At 38.6% G+C, this 17,763-nt stretch overlaps 1 protein-coding gene across 6 annotated transcripts in view; it reads left to right on the top strand.

Annotated features, from left to right (window-relative positions):
• Positions 1–17,763, top strand: part of GOLIM4 (golgi integral membrane protein 4) — an 84,597-nt gene that overhangs the window by 19,427 nt on the left and 47,407 nt on the right. The window contains exon 1 of one of the 6 annotated variants that reach the window (XM_034998535.1): positions 15,205–15,593. The exons of 4 other annotated variants lie outside the window; for them this stretch is intronic. In XM_034998535.1, coding sequence (XP_034854426.1) covers positions 15,485–15,593 — 109 coding nt within the window. In that variant the 5' untranslated portion in view covers positions 15,205–15,484. One more of the 6 variants, XM_034998525.1, reaches the window with a different exon arrangement.

Genomic DNA, 17,763 nt, shown 5'->3' with positions numbered 1-17,763 from the left:
GAATGCTTCCTTTCTACAGCCTGCTAAAAGGATTCCATCTACCTGGGGGTGCCTTCCTCAGTGGATTACAGGAGCACAAGAGGGTGAGTGTTAACATACAATGCCTCTTAAAGCCTGGGCGAGGAGCTGGCGAGCGGTCAGTGTTGTCCACTTCCCACTGGCCACACAAGTCACGTGGTCAATCCCAACATGAGTGGATTGGGATGCAGAAGAATCCTCTGCCTGTGGCAGTAAGTGCATAGTAGGGTGTGGATATAGTGCAGTAGTAAGGGATGAAGGATTTAGAATAATGACTCCATCTACCCCATCAGTCAATTTCAAAATTGGTACAATGTGAGATAAAGGAAGAAAGCTGCTTTTATTTGAGTCATTTTGCAGTGATTTGATGTAGACTTTTTAAAAGAGTAATGTTAAATAACAATTTTAGTTATTTTTGTGTATTTCTTAGAAAAGGATATGTTTAGGGGCGCCTGGGTGGCTCAGTCGTTAAGCATCTGCCTTCCGCTCAGGTCATGATCCCAGGGTCCTGGAATCGAGCCCCGCATCGGGCTCCCTGCTTGGTAGGGAGCCTGCTTCTCCCTCTCCCACTCCCCCTGCTGTGTTTCCTCTCTCCTGTTTCTCTCTGTCAAATAAATAAATAAAAATCTTTAAAAAAGAAGAGGGAGAGATAGAATATATGACTGCTCATTCACTGACATAGAGTAAGTAGAACTTCTCTACCAAAGCATTTCAACATTTAATATAATGATTTTAGCAGCAAAAGCAGATATGATAAAACATAGAATTATTTTTATATACTAATTTATGTGGGTTAAAAAAACTAAAGCAATTTAGAACATGGGCCCATGAATAGGATTGGGCATTTCAATTTTTTTGTACACTCCTTATGAACATATGTAATACTTTTTTTTTTTTTAAGATTTTATTTATTTATTTGACAGAGACACAGCGAGAGAGGGAATACAAGCAGGGGGAATGGGAGAGGGAGAAGCAGGCTTCCCGAAGAGCAGGGAGCCCGATGCGGGGCTCGACCCCAAGACCCCGGGATCATGACCTGAGCCGAAGGCAGACGCTTAAGGACTGAGCCACCCAGGCGCCCCCATATGTAACACTTTTTAAAAAAAAAAAATTTGGTGCATATTCACTGAGATTCTTTTGTAAAAAAAATTAAATGAAAAAATATTCAATTATTACTTATTTAAAGGCTCTAGCACCCACTGTGCTAACCATATATGTTTATACCCAAGGCCTTGGGAAAAAAGTACAGAAAATTCATACATACAAATGTTCTTTTTTGTCTGTCTTTTAGAGAACTTACCTGATTTTAAACATTTCTTCTAAAAAGTTGCACGTTCATGGGGTGCCTGGGTGGCTCAGTCAGCTAAGTGTCCAACTCCTGATTTTGGCTCAGGTCATGATCTCAGGGTTGTGAGATCAAGCCTTGAGTCCTGTGGGGAGCCCTGTGTCAGGCTCTGTGCTGGGCATAGATCCTGCTTAAGATTCTCTCTTCCTCTGCCCGCCCGCCTGCTTTGCTGGCGTATGCACATGTGTTCTCTCTCTCTAAAAAAAAAAGTTGCACATACCTTCCATTTAATGTGAGATTGTGTGTGTGTATATGATTGTATATATGTGTGTGTGTGTGTAATTGTTAATTATATTGTCCTCTTCAGTAAGCTAATCCTAATAGCAATTTGTTTAGGTTTTTACTTTTTAAAGCTTGGTTTTTCATGTCTCAGCCTAAGAATATCAGAACTCTGTACTAAAAAAGGGAAGCTGAAGGCTGGTCCCTAGGTATACAAATATGGCCTTGATTTGGAATTGGATATTTCCTGTGAGTCGTCCTGACATGCTTTTTGTGCACATAATAGAAGAAGCAGTAAGAAGAGGCAAGGTTTTTTTCTGACAAGTTCATTTATGTACTTTTTGTGGACATTGCCCGCTCAGAAAATTTGCAGAGTAGGAACATGTAGATTCTTGTTAAGCTCTAATAAAGCTCTAAGGCTCTATGAAACCACTGAATAGTCTGCAAGTTACTAGTTTAAGTATTCTCTTACTTAAATACTTTTCGTCATTAACTTTGTTCCTTTGGAAATACGTTGATGTAGAAGGAAAATCAGGCTTTATTTTTGGTCTTCCTCATCTCTTGTTTTATTACTTTTTTTTTTTTTCTTTTTAACCTCACTAGTGGATTGCTTAAGCAACTTTTTTTTAACAGTCTGGTTGGCACCAATCAGAATAGACACTGAAAAGAACATTTCGATTGACTGCTTAATTCTTTCCATGTCTCACTAAATTTTAACTCCAAGAGGTTAGTTTTTAACTACCCCACCTAAAATTATTTTTTGAAATTTGAGTTATATTTCAAGTAGGTCGTATCTCTGTTACCCTTTTTCTGGGGTGGTTCTGGTTTTATCCAGGTCACTCAAAAACCAGAACCTATTGGCATGGTGTAATCTACATGGATAAGTTTTTCATATAGTTGTGTTGACTCTTCTTTCAAAATATATATCCTGAATTGTGGGGCGCCTGGGTGTCTCAGTCAGTTGAGCATCCAACTCTTGGTTTCAGCTCAGGTCACGATCTCAGAGGTTGTGGGATTGAGCCCCACATTGGGCTCTGCGCTCAGTGCAGAGTCAACTTCAAATTCTTTCTCTCTCTCCCTCTGCACTCTCCTGCTAGTGTTCTCTCTCTCAAATAAATAAATAAATAAAATAACATATATATATTATATATATTATATATATAATATATATATATGTATCTCCTGAATTTTACCAATCTAGACTATTTCTAACATCCTAGTCTGACCATCATCTCTTGACTGGACTAATTGTAGTAGGCTTCCACCTGGTTTTCTTGCTCCCACCCTTACGTCCCACATAGTGGTCAGTAGTTTACAAAGGTTATTTATTTATTTATTTTTTAAAAAGATTTTATTTATTTATTAGACAGAATACAAGCAGGGGGAGTGGCAGAGGGAGAGGGAGAAGCAGGCTTCCTGCTGAGGCTCCATCCTAGGACTCTGGGATCATGACCTGAGCCAAAGACAGACACTTAACCAACTGAGCCATCCAGGCGCCCCAAAGGTTATTCTTTATAAGATATAAATTATGTAATGCTATCTTCCATTTCTCTTTGGAGAAATTTCACCTCTTACTACTTTATTGTACTTTACTAACAAAATTCTAGCCACGTGGGCCTTTTAGCTATTTGAAGTGACACTGCAAGCTCACATTCTAATTCTTAGGGTCTTTATACTTGCTGTTTTCTCTGTCAGGAATATTCTTCCCTGAGATCTATTCTTCACTAGCTCCGATTTATTTAGGCCTCAGCTCAGATATCAAATACTAGAAGGGTAGCGCTATAATCTGTTGCTACATAACAAATTACCCCCAAACTTAGCACCGTTAAGCAACAAGCATATAAATATTAGCTATTTCACAGAGTTCCCTGAGGTCATGAATCCAGGAGCAGCTTTGCTGGATGGTTCTGGCTCAGAGTCTCTCATGAGCCTATAACTAAGCTGTTGGCTGGGCTTCAGTATCTAAGAATCAGTTGGGGAGGATCTACTTTCAAGCTCACTCACATGGTTGTCGGTAGGCCTTAGTTTCTCCCTATGGAATACCCTTGCATAGATTGCCCGAGTGACCTCATAACCTGGCAGCTGGCATCCCACAGGGTGAGGGATCTAAGAGAGGAAGAGCCCAACGTGGAAGCCATAGTCTTTCATAACCTAATTTTGGAAGGGAGATAACATCGCTTGTGCTGGATGCTATTAGTCACACCGACCAACCTATTACAGTGTTAGAAGGGAGTACACAGGATTTGAGTACCAGGAGGTGGGGATCACAGAAACAGTCTGAAAGCCTGCCAACTACTGCAGCCCTGCCTCCCATTGTGATTTCCCTGGTTACTTTCAAGAAGCCTGCACCCTTCATATTTTTTTTTTTTTTAAAGATTTTATTTATTTATTTGAAAGAGAGAGACACAGCGAGAGAGGGAATACAAGCAGGGGGAGTGGAAGAGGGAGAAGCAGGCTTCCTGCTGAGCAGGGAGCCCGATGCAGGGCTCGATCCAAGGACCCTGGGATCATGACCTGAGCCGAAGGCAGACGCTTAACGACTGAGCCGCCCAGGCGCCCCATGCACCCTTCATATTTTTTACCTCTGAACAATCTATAGAAGTTGTAACTACATCTCTTCCTTGATATAAGGTAATACCCCATATAAGCAGAAAAATGATAATAGTTCTTTTACCCAAGTACTCTATCCCATTATTCTCCATGATTTTCTTATTTGTGCTGATGACTATCTGAAATGTTGTATCTCCAAGTTGTCTGTCTTCCTCTGTGAGATTATAGGACCTTGAATTCAGAACACTGGTATTTCATGTCTGCTGTTTTAATCCTTGAGCTCAGAATAGTGTCTGAAATGTAATAGTTATTTGATAAATGAACAATAGGTTTGCCTTTTCAAGCCCTAGAAGTGTTTTTTTTTTTTTTTTAAGATTTTATTTCTTTATTTGAGAAAGAAAGAGCAAGAGCGAGAGAGCACAAGTGGGGGAAGGGGCAGAAGGACAAGCAGACTCCCCACTGAGCATGGAGCCCAATATGAGGCTCGATCGCAGGACTCTGAGATCATGATTGAAGTCAGATGCTTAACAGACCGAGCCCCCAGGAGCCCCTCAAGCCCAAAAGTTTTATGTTAACCATTTTATATGGAAATGTTTCTACATGCCTCCCTATATTCTAGAATTGAGTATATTGTATTGTGCATAAATTTCACTAGTTTAATATTAGCTGAGTTTACCTTATGTAGAAGGCACTGTGCTAGATACTCTGAAGTTACAAACACAAGTAAGACATGGTCCCTGCCCCCACAAGAGTCCCGTTAGTAAGGAAGGGCAGACTGTGGTGTGGGTCATATGAGAACAAGTAAACTAGAGGAGAGGGAAGAACTATAGGGCCCAGGGAATGATGACACTTGGAGGAGGCTACACAATGGAATGCCCTGTAGGTGTCTGAGGGTCAGTCCAGTTATTTTATGCTGTAATACTATGTTCCTTTTAGCACATTCAGAAGGTAAGAAGCAAAGAGACCATATTTTTTTTTTAAAGGTTTTATTTATTTATTTGACAGAGACACAGCAAGAGAGGGAACAAAAGCAGGGGAGTGGGAGAGGGAGAAGCAGGCTTCCCGCTGAGCAGGGAGCCCAATGCGGGGCTCGATCCCAGGACTCTGGGATCATGACCTGAGCCGAAGGCAGACGCTTAAGGACTGAGGCACCCAGGCACCCCGAGACAATGACAATTGTCATTGTCCCAATGACAAATTGAGAAATAGAAATAAATAGAAATGGTAGATTTATTTATATATTTGTAACAATCATCTTGCTGAAATGACTAAAAATATATGGAATTGTGTTTCATTCTATGTGGTCATATGTAGAGCAGTGTGCCTGTGCATCAGGTAGCTCTAGACCAGTGTATCTGTGGAATTAGTTCTCTGAATAGTGATTATTTTGATAGTGTTCTCTGCTGTTAGCGTGTTCCTGTCATCCTTCTGTCTCTGTCTTCTTAAAGTTGCTTCACCTCATTGCTGTGGATTTGAAAGCCCAGTAACCAAACTTGATAGAATTATATATAAGAAGAATAAATAACTCTCAAACTTTTCAAAGAAGTTTTCAGGGAGGTGTTAATTTTTAGTTTAACCATTTGTGGCCCATTTTTACATCTTTCTAGTACTCTCCTCGTTCAGTCCCACTTCCCTTAATAGGAGGTTATCTTACCTTAGGTTTTCTCTTAAACTTTTTGTCTCATGTAGTATATCAGAGTTGGCTTTAAAGTCAGACTGACTCATAGTTCTGCCAGATTTTAGCTTTATGTCCTTAAGTAAGTGTTGGATCTTTCTGAGTTCCATTAAAAAAAAAAAAAAAAAAAGTCAGATCTTCCTCACAGGGTGAGTGTGAAGAGTAAATGAATATGGCCAGGCCCTAGAATGTGACCTAGAATGTGGCAGTCTGTTTCCTGCTTTCCTCCTTTGCCAGTTATTTCCCAGCAGGTTGAATAGGTTTCACACTCCATCACCTAGTGCCTCATGACAGATACCTTGGTAAGCAGCATCCATAATGCATGATCCCTTTCACAGGGATGTCCTGGCTTATCTCTGGCAGTGTAGGGCTGGGCCAGGAAGAGCAGGCCTGCAGGCACCTTTGTTTCCTAAGACTGGCAGCATAACTCAGGGAGTGATCCAAGGTTGAGGTTCACAGCAGAGTGGTACCAGTGACTTGGCCCTATAGAAAATCCAGTCTGAGACTGGCCATAAAAGTAAACATGCTCTTTAGGTATCCATCAGAGATTTGATCCCCATAAGCAGGTTTAACTGCTGTTTGGTATTTTATTCCCTACCCTGGGTTTACAGAAGTGGAACTCAGAGGCATCTCAGCCTTTGAGAAGAGTAATGCCATGGAGGTTTTATGGGAGGATGAATCACTCACGGTACATACTCAAAGTTAACAAAGCTTTTAGAGCAAGGAATTTTTTAATTAAAGTAAGTTCTACAATATCCTTGTAATTACTTACATTTTTCTACTCCCTCACATGTTTTCTCAGCTTACCCACCCTTGTGACTCATTCAGTAGCAAAATCAGTGAAATCAGCATTCTCTTCTAGTCATCAAGCAAAAGTGGGTCATCTCCCTGGCCTACTGGATTGTCTGGTATGCCCCAGAGAAGCTCATTTCGGCTGAGCCTCTCCTTGCTTCCATGTTTCCTTGCTTTCCGCTTGGACTGGCTTCCACCAACCATCAAGAACTCCTCATCATGGCCAGCTCCTTCACTCCAGGTTGCTCTTGCCTCAGTGTTGCATTTCTTGTATTCATTTACCTCCATGCCCTGAGAAAACTGCTAAGATTCAGCCTTTTTCTTGTTGTAAATTCAGCTGAAATTCATTGGGTACCTATTATGTGCCACACGCTGAATTAGGTCCTGATACTTACATTATGGATTAGAAGAATGAGGTTCAGAAAAGTTATGTGTCCAGAATGACAAAAGTAATAAATGGTAGAAGGAATTTGAATGCAAATCTGCTGACTCCAAAGGCAGTTTTACTTCTAATTTAGCACACCCCCTGCCCCCCTTTCCTCCAGGCCAACGTTGAGAAACACTGATGATGTGAGCTGGAAGACTTCATTAGGTCATGCTTGAGTCTGTACCACTGGCCATCACCTCCTGTCCAGCTTTGGCAACTGCTGTAAGCGGCATGTGGCAGGTGTGCAGGGGCTAGGTCTATAGAACGGAGAAAAAGATAGCGTCACCACTGATTTGAAAAAAAAAAAAGGTTGGTCTTAAAAGTAGATTTAGCAATTCAAGATAGAAAACCTCCACTCACTAAGGAGAGTAGACTTAACTAAATTTAAAGAAGTTGGGAGAACTCCTTGACTTCGGTTTATTCAGAATATGGATTTAATCTTTAATCAGAAAAGTAGAAAGGTGTTACCTGTTACATTGAGTAAGCATTCCCTTTCAAGTTTTAAAGCTACATGCCTCTGTCTAGACTGGTCACAGAAATTGTTTTTTCTTTTTTCTTTTTTTTTTTTAACTTCTTACATAACCTTAATGAAAATGAAGGTGGTTTCTATGAGTTGAAAAATAGGTAGTTATTGATTAATTGCATTATTAGAGGGCAATATTAAAAATAATTGATTTTGGGTTTCACAATGTGATTTTTGAGTTTACCTTAGAATCTGTATTTGATGACATAGAAGATTACATCGGAGACTTTATTTTTTATTTTTTTAAAAGATTTTATTTATTTATTCATGAGAGACAGAGAGAGAGAGAAGCAGAGGGAGAAGCAGGCTCCCCAGGAGCAGGGAGCCCGATGCGGGACTCGATCCCAGGACCCTGGGATCGTGACCTGAGCCGAAGGCAGACGCTTAACCGTCTGAGCCACCCAGGCGCCCCTACATCGGAGACTTTAATGAAGCCACAGTGTGAACACCCAGCTCAGGAAGATGAGGAAACTATGCACTTCCCCAGACTTTGGAATGAATATAAACCTGGGTTGAAATTTGGACTCCATAATTAAATATTTGGATGACCCTTGGCAAGTTACCTAGCCACTTGGGCTGTTTCATTTGCCTATTCAAATAAGGGCTACACCTGCTTGCTTTCTGGAGTTAGGAGTCTGATGAAGGCATCTGTCTTGTGCCTAGTACATGGTAGACATTGCAAAAGTCCACCATTTTGATTAGTTGATAAATGACAATTACTAGAAAAACAAAGTATTTGGCTTACTAATGGTGAGTTGGTAATTTCATCTTGAAGGAAAGGCTTCATAGTTCAAAATTTGCTACATTATATCAAAGGTTTTATGTAACACTAACTTAGGAAGTGAAAATAGAGACAGCCTAAAGCTCTAATGACACCCTTTTAAAATTCCCATTAAGGAAAGTAAGTTTAACATAAGACATGATGTTTTTAACAGGCATTTTTATTTTTCTCAGGAAATATATTTTGGAATGATGTTTGAAAGGCTTCCATTTCAATCGTTAATTCATTTTACTCAGAGACTTTGAACATCAAAGTCCCAAAACTCAATTAAGTGAAATAGTCAGGAACTAGAATATTCTGGTGAATTTAGTTGTCAGTGTTAAATAGAAAACTTATTACATTCTCCGCCCATATGATTTCTGGTCTCTGTATTTAAATCATTCTGTTCAATTTGAGTTTATATTGAAAGGTCTGTGGCAAGTTTGTTTGTTTTTCTGGACAAAGGAAGGGAAATCAAAGAAAATCCTTTTTGTTTCAAGTTATATTACTGAAAAGCATTCCAAAATACACTGATTGCTTTACTTCATTGGTAAGAATGGTGACCATTGGAAACATCAGTTTTCTTCCAGTGCCAGAAATATAGATTAGATATAAAGAAGATTCAACTTAAATGAGCATAGCAATGAACTGACTTATCAGTGAATTTTGATCTTTCCTTTCCTTCTGGAACTTGAGTGCCAAAAAAAAAAAAAAAAATCCACTCAGTTAAGTTACGGTGAAATGAGCATCAGCATAATTAATCGATAGGCTATAGACTTGAAAGAGTAGCTTATGTTTGTGTAGAAATTTGGAAAGTGCAGAAAATTTTTAAGAAGCAAAAGAAAAAAGTCATTGATAATCTCAACAACCAGAGCAATCTTGTAATACTTCAGGTTTAGTCTTTTTTTTTTTTTTTTAAGATTTTATTTATTTACTTGAGAGAGAGAACACAAGAGCAGGGGAGAGGGGCAGAGGGAGAGGGAAAAGCAGACTCCCTGTTGAGCAGGGAGCCTGACTTGGGGATCGATCCCAGGACCCTGGGATCATGACCTCTGAGCCAAAGCAGGCACTTACCTGACTGAGGCACCCACGTGCTCCCAGGGTTTAGTCTTTACCTATAGAATCAAAGGCAAATGGATGTGCAGTTCTTCTTCTTTTTTCTTTTTTTTTTTTACAAGTTTAAGTTTTTTTAAACCTGCTTAAGTTGGTGTTTTGCTTTATGTATTCTTATTTCTGAGTTTTAAAGAAATTATAAGAAAAAATGGATGAAAAGAGCAGATATAAAGCTTTCCTTTTATGCTTAAAAAAAAAAAAATATCTGTCCTTAATCAGCATTGCTGTATCTTAATGGGTATACAGAAAAAGATAAATTATTTTTAAAGGTTTTTGTTCTGGGGCACCTGGGTGGCTCAGTCGGTTAAGTGTCCGACTCTTGGTTTCAGCTCAGGTCATGATCTCAGAGTTATGAGATGGAGCCCTGCATCAGCTCTGAGCTCTGTAGGGAGTCTGCTTAAGATTCTCTCTCTCCCTCTCCCTCTGTCCCTCCTGCTCATGCACACTCTCTCTCTCTCTCAAATAAATAAATGTAAAAAAGTTTTTTGTTCTACAAGAAGTTGATATGTAAGTAGTAAATCATATACTCCTTTCAGAATTCAGTGGGAAAAAAATGTTCTAAAAAATAGGAGCATTCAGAACCCAAATTTTAAGATTTTTTGTTTTGTTTTGTTTTTTTGCCTTATTTTCTTCCTCAGAGTGTTGAATGAATTGTTTCATCATAGTAATTTTTTGTTTGTTTACTTTCAAGGTTTTTTTTTTTTGATAGTAGGAAATGTAAGCTTGACAGAAAAATGCATCCATGAATTATCAGTATATCTTAACATAGATTAATTCCTGATCATTGACTTTGTGAGGAATATTTTGTGAAAGTTATTCTAATTCTATAATGCAGTATTATCAGATATGTATTTTTATCATCTATCTAGTGATATTTTATAAACTCATTTAGATTTAGAATAGAAATTAAGCTCATGGCAACCATTATTTCTTAGTTCTATAGTTAAGGAATTATAAAATTATTTTTGTATATTCCTGGTGAAATAGCAGGCCAGAAAATAATATGCTCTGTAAGATTTCATCTGTGTTCTTTTCAGATTCATGGAACTCTGGAAGAAAGATGATAGAAATACTCACTTTCTGCACTTCACATAAATATCATGTATATTTCCATATTGATAATGTAGAATTGTTCTTTCTGCCTTTTTTTTAGAGTCTTGGCCTTTTTTTCATTTCTTGAATGGCTGTGTTGTATTCTCTGGTGCATTTAGTATGGGGATGATTTACTGAATTCTGTCAGTTCCTTGGCAACTACATTTCAGATCAGAGGTTGTTTGGTTTTGGTTTTGCTATGTCACTTGTGTGTGTGTTTTGTAGCCTTGGAGGAAAAGCTAATAACTATTTAGTTCTGTTTTTTGTTTGCCTACATATACTACTAATTATATATTTATTTAGGTAACAGTTCAATGTGTATTCCTAGGTTTATTGCTTTGGATCAAAGGCTAGAATTCTTAATTAATAAATTTGTGGTGCTGAAGGGATAGGCTACTTGTAAGTACTGTAGTTTTTTCCCCCCGCCATCGAGTAAGTAATAAAGTAGGCACACAATTATCTTCATTGAAAGTAGCACTCAAAAATGGGTTCTTTAAATGTTAAACAAAAAATTTACCTAATGTGTTCTCAAGATTCTAAAGCAAAGATGAGAGAACCGAGGATGAATATTAACTAAAAATTGTCCTAATTTTTCTGTGATGATTTGTACTCAGCATAATTACAAAATTTTTTTCTTTTATCTGTATACTTCTATTAATACAGCTTGATGGGGGCCTATGTTGTATAAACGATTTTAAGGTAAATTTAAAGATAATAGTCTCTTTTCTTTCCCACAGTCTCTTGAATGACACCCACAAAATTACCATAGTAAGTGGATTCCTTTTCTAATGAAGTAACTCTTAAGGAATTCAGAATAATGGAACAAGACTATACCAAATCACCAGAAAGTTTAATACTTTTTAAGTAAATGCATTTTTAAATACTGTAAATGTAAGATGAACTAATGGCTAAAGAAAGGTCACTGTATCTTCTAATGAATAGATGGGAGTAATTTCTTATTAGCACCTTGTTCCCTCACAAATTACACGTGATTGGATGTAAAAGCTCTTTGTATATAAACTGTAAAGGGCTACACAAACATAATTTGTTATGATTGCTATGAAAGTAGGTTTTAAGAGACCTTTCTTCCCCCTGAATATATGAACACTCATTTACAAATATTTTTAACCTCTTAGTGACAGTTTTATTTACAAGATGATAAAGAATAGAACTGAGATCTTTAGTGAAATAACTGTTTGCTCTTCCTGAGAAATTCTGATTTACACTTTGTCAATGGAGAAATAACATAAAAATGAGAGGCGAAGTGTCTAGTATGCTAATGAGTTTTATTTTAAGGGCTGTGGTTATAATTAGTTTTGTTCTCTACTGCTTGAAAAAAACTATTATTATTTGTAATAATAAATGTCAGTTACTTAAGTCCAAAGTATTATAAATATTGAATTGGTTGAATCTGGAACTAGTGAGGTTATTCTGTGCCTGAACTTCCTGTTTTCACCTACCTCCCAATTACTTGCAGCTGTCAAAATAATTTTAATTATTTTCAGATACTTTGCAAAAGAAAAGGGTCTTAAGCCCTTCAGCCAAAAAGGTGTTGCCCCTTCTCTTCTCCTCTTCCTTTAGAGGCCTGCTGGGTCCCTCTGTTGTAGTCAGGCCAGCATTCTTTCTGAACATCACCATTACTCTCTAAGATCTTAAACATTTATCCAGGTCATTCCACAGTTCTGATCCCGTGTCCTTGCCTGCTCAACCACATCAGAGAATCAGAATTTTAGAGCTAGGACAAGCCTTAGTAATCAGTTGGTAAGCCCTCTCATTTTGCCAATGATGAAACAGAAGACATTAAATAAATACTTCTCAGATTAAAAATTAAACCCAAATCTCTGGACTTCTAGCCTTTGGCCCCTTCCACCATCACCTCTTGCCTGCAGATAAATGCAAGTAGGCATGAACAAAGTAACACTTGCAATCTCCCATCTCGGTGTCCAGGCTGTCCACCAGATATGCCTGGTTATGTCCCAGTATGTATAAGAGCTATTTTGGGGATTAAAAAAAAAGTTATTGTGGGAGACCACATTGAAACATATATTGGGCAGGGGAAAAATGAGCAAGCCCACTTCTTAGATCAATTTGCGATTAGAGTAGCAGTTGTACTTTGCTGCTTTTATTATTCATTCATTATTATTCATTCAGTGTCAGAAAAGGAAAACGTGTTTGTATTTTTCACAGCCAAATCTATGAAAAAGGAGAGCTCCACTATAGGACACCTTAAGTATGGCACAGGGTCTTAGCTTGTATATATATTTTCAACTTTTTGAAAATCGTGGGAAACAGATAAATCTGCAATCGTGTTCTTCTGTCAAAAGCTTTTTCCTAAAAAAAATCAGAGCCTTTGTCAGCATTTTGCTAAACTGGGTCCTTTCTCGCTTGTATTTAAATTTAATATATTGAAAATATGCAATACCAATTTGAAATGGTTTATGTATTGTCAGTGTCACCACTCTTCTAGTAATTACTGCAAATATGCATGGTTAGAATTTTAGCACTGGAAGGACCTTGGCCACTCAACTGTCCAACTGCATTTTATTGCTGAGGAAATAGAAAGGTGAAGTTTCTTGGTTGTGAGCATAGAACTGGTTAGTGTCAGGCAGCATGGATCTCAGGAATCTTGGCTCAGGCCAGTGGTATTTTCCCTAAATTATTTGAAAAATCCTCTAAATTATCTCTTGTCTCCATCTAATTCTGTTTGTCAGCCTGTCTCCTTTTTCTTTGTTGCTTTTTTCTTTCAGTAGAATTCATCTCAGTCCTCTTTATTTTCAGTGGATTTAATCTGAATTCTAACTATGGAATGAAGTTGAGAAGAAAAATCGGAAGTCTGACTCTAATTAGAATGCTGATACCATCAAAGATTTTTTCTTTTTTTCTTTCAGCATCCAATCATGCTCCTTACTACAGATCAGGACTGTTTATTGATTTTTCTGTGCTTTCAAAAGTCCCCATGTACTTTGTTAATTTAAACAATATAGATATATTTTTTTCTACCTTTGATAGAGAAACTTTAGAGGTTGCCAGTGAATTCCCATGCTTCTTTTGGTGCAAGTCAGCTGTATCAAATTTAAAGTGTCTTAAAAGAGGGCTCTTGGAAGTCCACCATGATATATAACCATAAGGCTTTACATACATAAATTTTATGGAACAGTTGATATGCAGAGTACATTATTAACGTCACGTGCAGCCTTTGACCCTGACATTCATTTGTCTGCATTAGTTCAATCACTTAATAAACATTTAACAGGTACCCATTTTGTACCAGACCCAGGCTAGTGTCCAAATAGTAAAGAGACCAACTCCCTCATAAGTAATCCACAGTGCAATAGAAGTGGCAAATCTATATATAAAATGATAATAAGACTGTGGGTAGAACTGTGCCTAGGGCCCTGTGGGAGGGAGAAGGAAGGGCATCCATACTGCTCAGAGAGGCCTCCAGGGATCACAGTGAAGGCAGATGCTGATCATCTTGAGGGTTGGGTGTCATGTCATGCATGACCTTATTTACATGACACAGACCAGTATGATGGAAGTATCCCAAGGACTGCTCACCAGGATATGCTTTCACAAAACCCTCTATATCCTTCTTGTATTATACCATCATCAAAAATCTCTCACTGTCACCCTCAAGCCCACAGCTCCTAGTAAGTAGTGTGCCTTTTCTTAAAGGCTGAAGAAAGGATAACACTTTTATATTTGACCTTTGAGGGTCTCACCCAGTGATCCCAGCCCTGCTCTAGTTTAAGGACTTCTACGTAGTGTTCAGTGATTAATGACTAAATGGTAACTCGCTGCCCCAAGTTGGGCAGTGCCCAACATCTCAGTGCAGAAGATATTCCTGTTTAGAGCCACATGTGTTCTTCTTAAACCACTAGGAAAATATTCATTTTCTGTAGCAGAAAGTATAAGGAAATATACTTAATTATATTTTTATCCCAAAGGAAAGCTTAAAAATGAATGGCCAAAAGTGAAAATAGAATTCAGGCTATCAGTAGGAATTCCAGTGAAACTGGTAAAGTAACTTTTAGACATTGAGTGCTGACTTTATTCCCACAGTCCCTTATTTTATTATTATTATTTAAGTTCCCTCAGTTGTAACCATAAGTACTCAGGCAGTTTGGTGGCAGTAGGACAAAGATATGTCAGGAAGAGTAGGATTGGCTGTGGGGAATAGGCTGAGGTTCGCCTCAGAGGGATCCTTGTGTTGGTCTTAGACCTGTAAGAGATGGTGAAATGGCCCTTCCCAGCAAGGAACTTCTCTCTGCCAGCAACACGGGAATTTCTTAGATTACTCTTTAAATTTCTCTGTGCTATCTGGATATTCCTATCAAACATTAAACATGTCCAACAGGTGACACATGATTTGCCCCACCCCAGGCCTCCTTGATCCTGGACCCATCTTTCACACGGTAGCCTAAGGCAAAAATATTTGTACCATCCTTGGATCCACTCTCATGGTGCACTTTGAATCAGTCACTCAGGCATTTTGATTTGATTTCCTTAAATATATTTTGTTTCTGGGCATTCCTTTCCCTGTGTCAATGATTATTGCATATGCTTGAATATTATAACGCAAGGTTCCCTTCATCCTGCAAAATTACTCCTCAGAAAAAGAGGGAGTGTTGTTGTATTAGAGTGAACACAAAGCCTCTGCTATTTCTGGGTGCGTTCCCAACTGCTTTATTTTAAACAGCAGAGTACTGTGTGAGGAAGACACATTAGCCCAAAATGACCTCGTTTGATGTGGTTAGATATTTATGGAAGGCACCTGACCAATTTTTTTTTTTTTTTTTTTAAGGATGAAATAGCACTTAGAATGGTCTATTTATTCCCAGGACTGTGTCCTCCAATTGCAAATGCAAAATGTTTTTATAAACAAGTCTTTTTACTACCAACCCCCCAAAAGCACTGCAGTACATTCGAGTTAACGATACAGAAAGCATGAATGTACACCTATAGGACAAATGAAACTGTCATCTCTCCTAATTTTTACCAGATGTCTGCAGCTTAGGATGTTTCCTGTGATAGCATCAGACCGAGATTCCACAAACGCTGTGTCTCCAGTGAAGTTGGGTATGCTTCAGAAAACTCAGAGGACTAAAATTCTGACTTGTGATACTACAGACACGGATGTCAGACAAACGCATGAAGAGTTTGAATCATGGTGTTTGGAGAGATGTGGGTCGAAAAAAAGTGACATATCTAAATGTGTTTGATATTTCATTGTGACTTGAACTGAAAATAACAAATACCCTTACCTTATATAAACAAGTATACATTCAGAAAAGTAGAGGAATCATAAGTGTAGAGCTCAGTGGATTTTCACAAAGCAGACAGTGTATCCAGCACTCAGACCAAGAACCGGAACATTTCCCTCACCCAAAAATGCTCCCTCTTGTTCTCTCCCGGTCCCTGGCTGCCCGCCTCCTCCTGCCATATGCACACTGTGAACAGCATCCCATCTCCTAGCACCACGGATTAGCTTTGCTCGTTTTTGAACTGCTTGTAAGTAGAATTATTTAGTAAGTACCACTTTGCTGCCTGGCTTCTTTCCTCAACATTATGTCTGTGAAATTCATCTATGTTCTTACAGTTAGTTTGTTCACATTGCTGAGTGATACTTAATTTTTTTCAACAACCGCAACCTATTCATTCTCCTATGGTAGGTGATTGTGTTATTTCCAGTTTGGGACTGTTAGGAATAGTGCTGCTCTTAAGACTCTAGAGCTATGTGACTTCTGGTTAACTAAATTAATGTATTTGGTTGGGGACATGCCTAGGCATGGGATTTATTGGCCACAAGGTCTGTGTTTGTCAGCTCTGGCAGGCACTGTCAAACAGTTTTCTAAAGTGGTTGGACTGACTCACACCCATCAGCAAAGTCTTGCCAACCTTTGGTATTGTCTGTCTTTTAAAATTTTAGCCACTTTGATGGGAGAATGGTGGTATTACATTATGATTTAATTTGATTTCCCTGATGATTAATTTAGTTGACCACTTTTTTGTACATTTAATCACTGTAAGAATATCTTTAATCACTTTAGAATATCTGTAAGTGTTAGAATATCTTTCACTGCTCTAAAATTTTGTATATTCCAGTTGGGAAAACAATCAACTTTTTTTAATTGGATTGTCTTATTGGCATAACTGGAGAGCATCTCATATTCAGGCAATATGGAATTTTAACCTTCATGTTACTTTATTTTAGGTTATTGCAATGACCTCCTAAACTAATCCATCAACCTCGACACTCTCTTGGATTCTCTATCTTCTGCACCACCCATAAACTTACTTTTTGGCAACCATGCAGATCTGATCAAGTCAATGGCAGCCCTGCCTCACTCATTCTCTCCCCACTTGCCCACTTCCCTAACATCCCTATGCTAAACAGCATTTCCAGAACTCCCTTATAAAAGCACATGGAGTAGGGGCAGGTGGTACACACTTGCTAGATATTCAGATTCTTGGGTATCTTCCCTGGAAATTCTGATTCAGTAGATGCAGGTTGGGCCCCAGGAATCTGTGCTATTAAGAAAGTTACTCTTATTCAGTTTGAGTAATACCATAAACAGATTTTTTTTTTTTAATCTTATTTCTTTATTTGAAAGAGAGAGAGAAAGCAGAAGCAGGGGGAACAGCAGATGGAGAAGGAGAAGCAGGCTCCCTGCTAAGCAAGGAGCCCAATGCAGGGCTCGATCCCAGGACCCTGGGATCATGACCTGAGCCGAAGGCAGAGGCTTAACCAACTGAGCCACCCAGGCGCTCCCAGATTTTTTGTTTTTGCCTCAGTGCTCTTGCATGTTCTTTCTCCACTGTCTGTATTTTTCTGTCTTCTTTCCTCCATTGTCATCTCTCAACATCCACACAAGATGTTACTTGTAGGAGTCTTTCCTGCAGGCTGAGTAAATCACTCTGTAATCCATAAATTGCTTATTCCAGATCTTCCTCACAAACCTATTTCACTAGTAACCTTCCGCATCTCAGCTGATAACATGCACTGGTTTTATTCTCAGTATAAATGCAGAATCTGCCATAGCCTGCACATTGGTCCTATTCTCCCATTACCTCATGCCTGGATTACTGCAGAAACCTGCTAATAACTGCTTTCCCTGCTTGCATCTTGCACCCATGCGGTCAGAGTGATCATTATTTTAAGATCTAAGTCATCACTCTGTACTCCTGCTCAAACTCTCCAAAGCGTTTTAGAGTAAAAGCTAGAGTCTTCACTAGGTTCTATGAGGCC

The sequence above is a fragment of the Mirounga leonina genome, unplaced genomic scaffold, assembly GCF_011800145.1.
Source record: "Mirounga leonina isolate KUSES-001 unplaced genomic scaffold, KU_Mleo_1.0 Mir_115, whole genome shotgun sequence".
Taxonomy (NCBI): domain Eukaryota; kingdom Metazoa; phylum Chordata; class Mammalia; order Carnivora; family Phocidae; genus Mirounga; species Mirounga leonina.
This window is presented reverse-complemented; position numbering and strand designations above follow the sequence as displayed.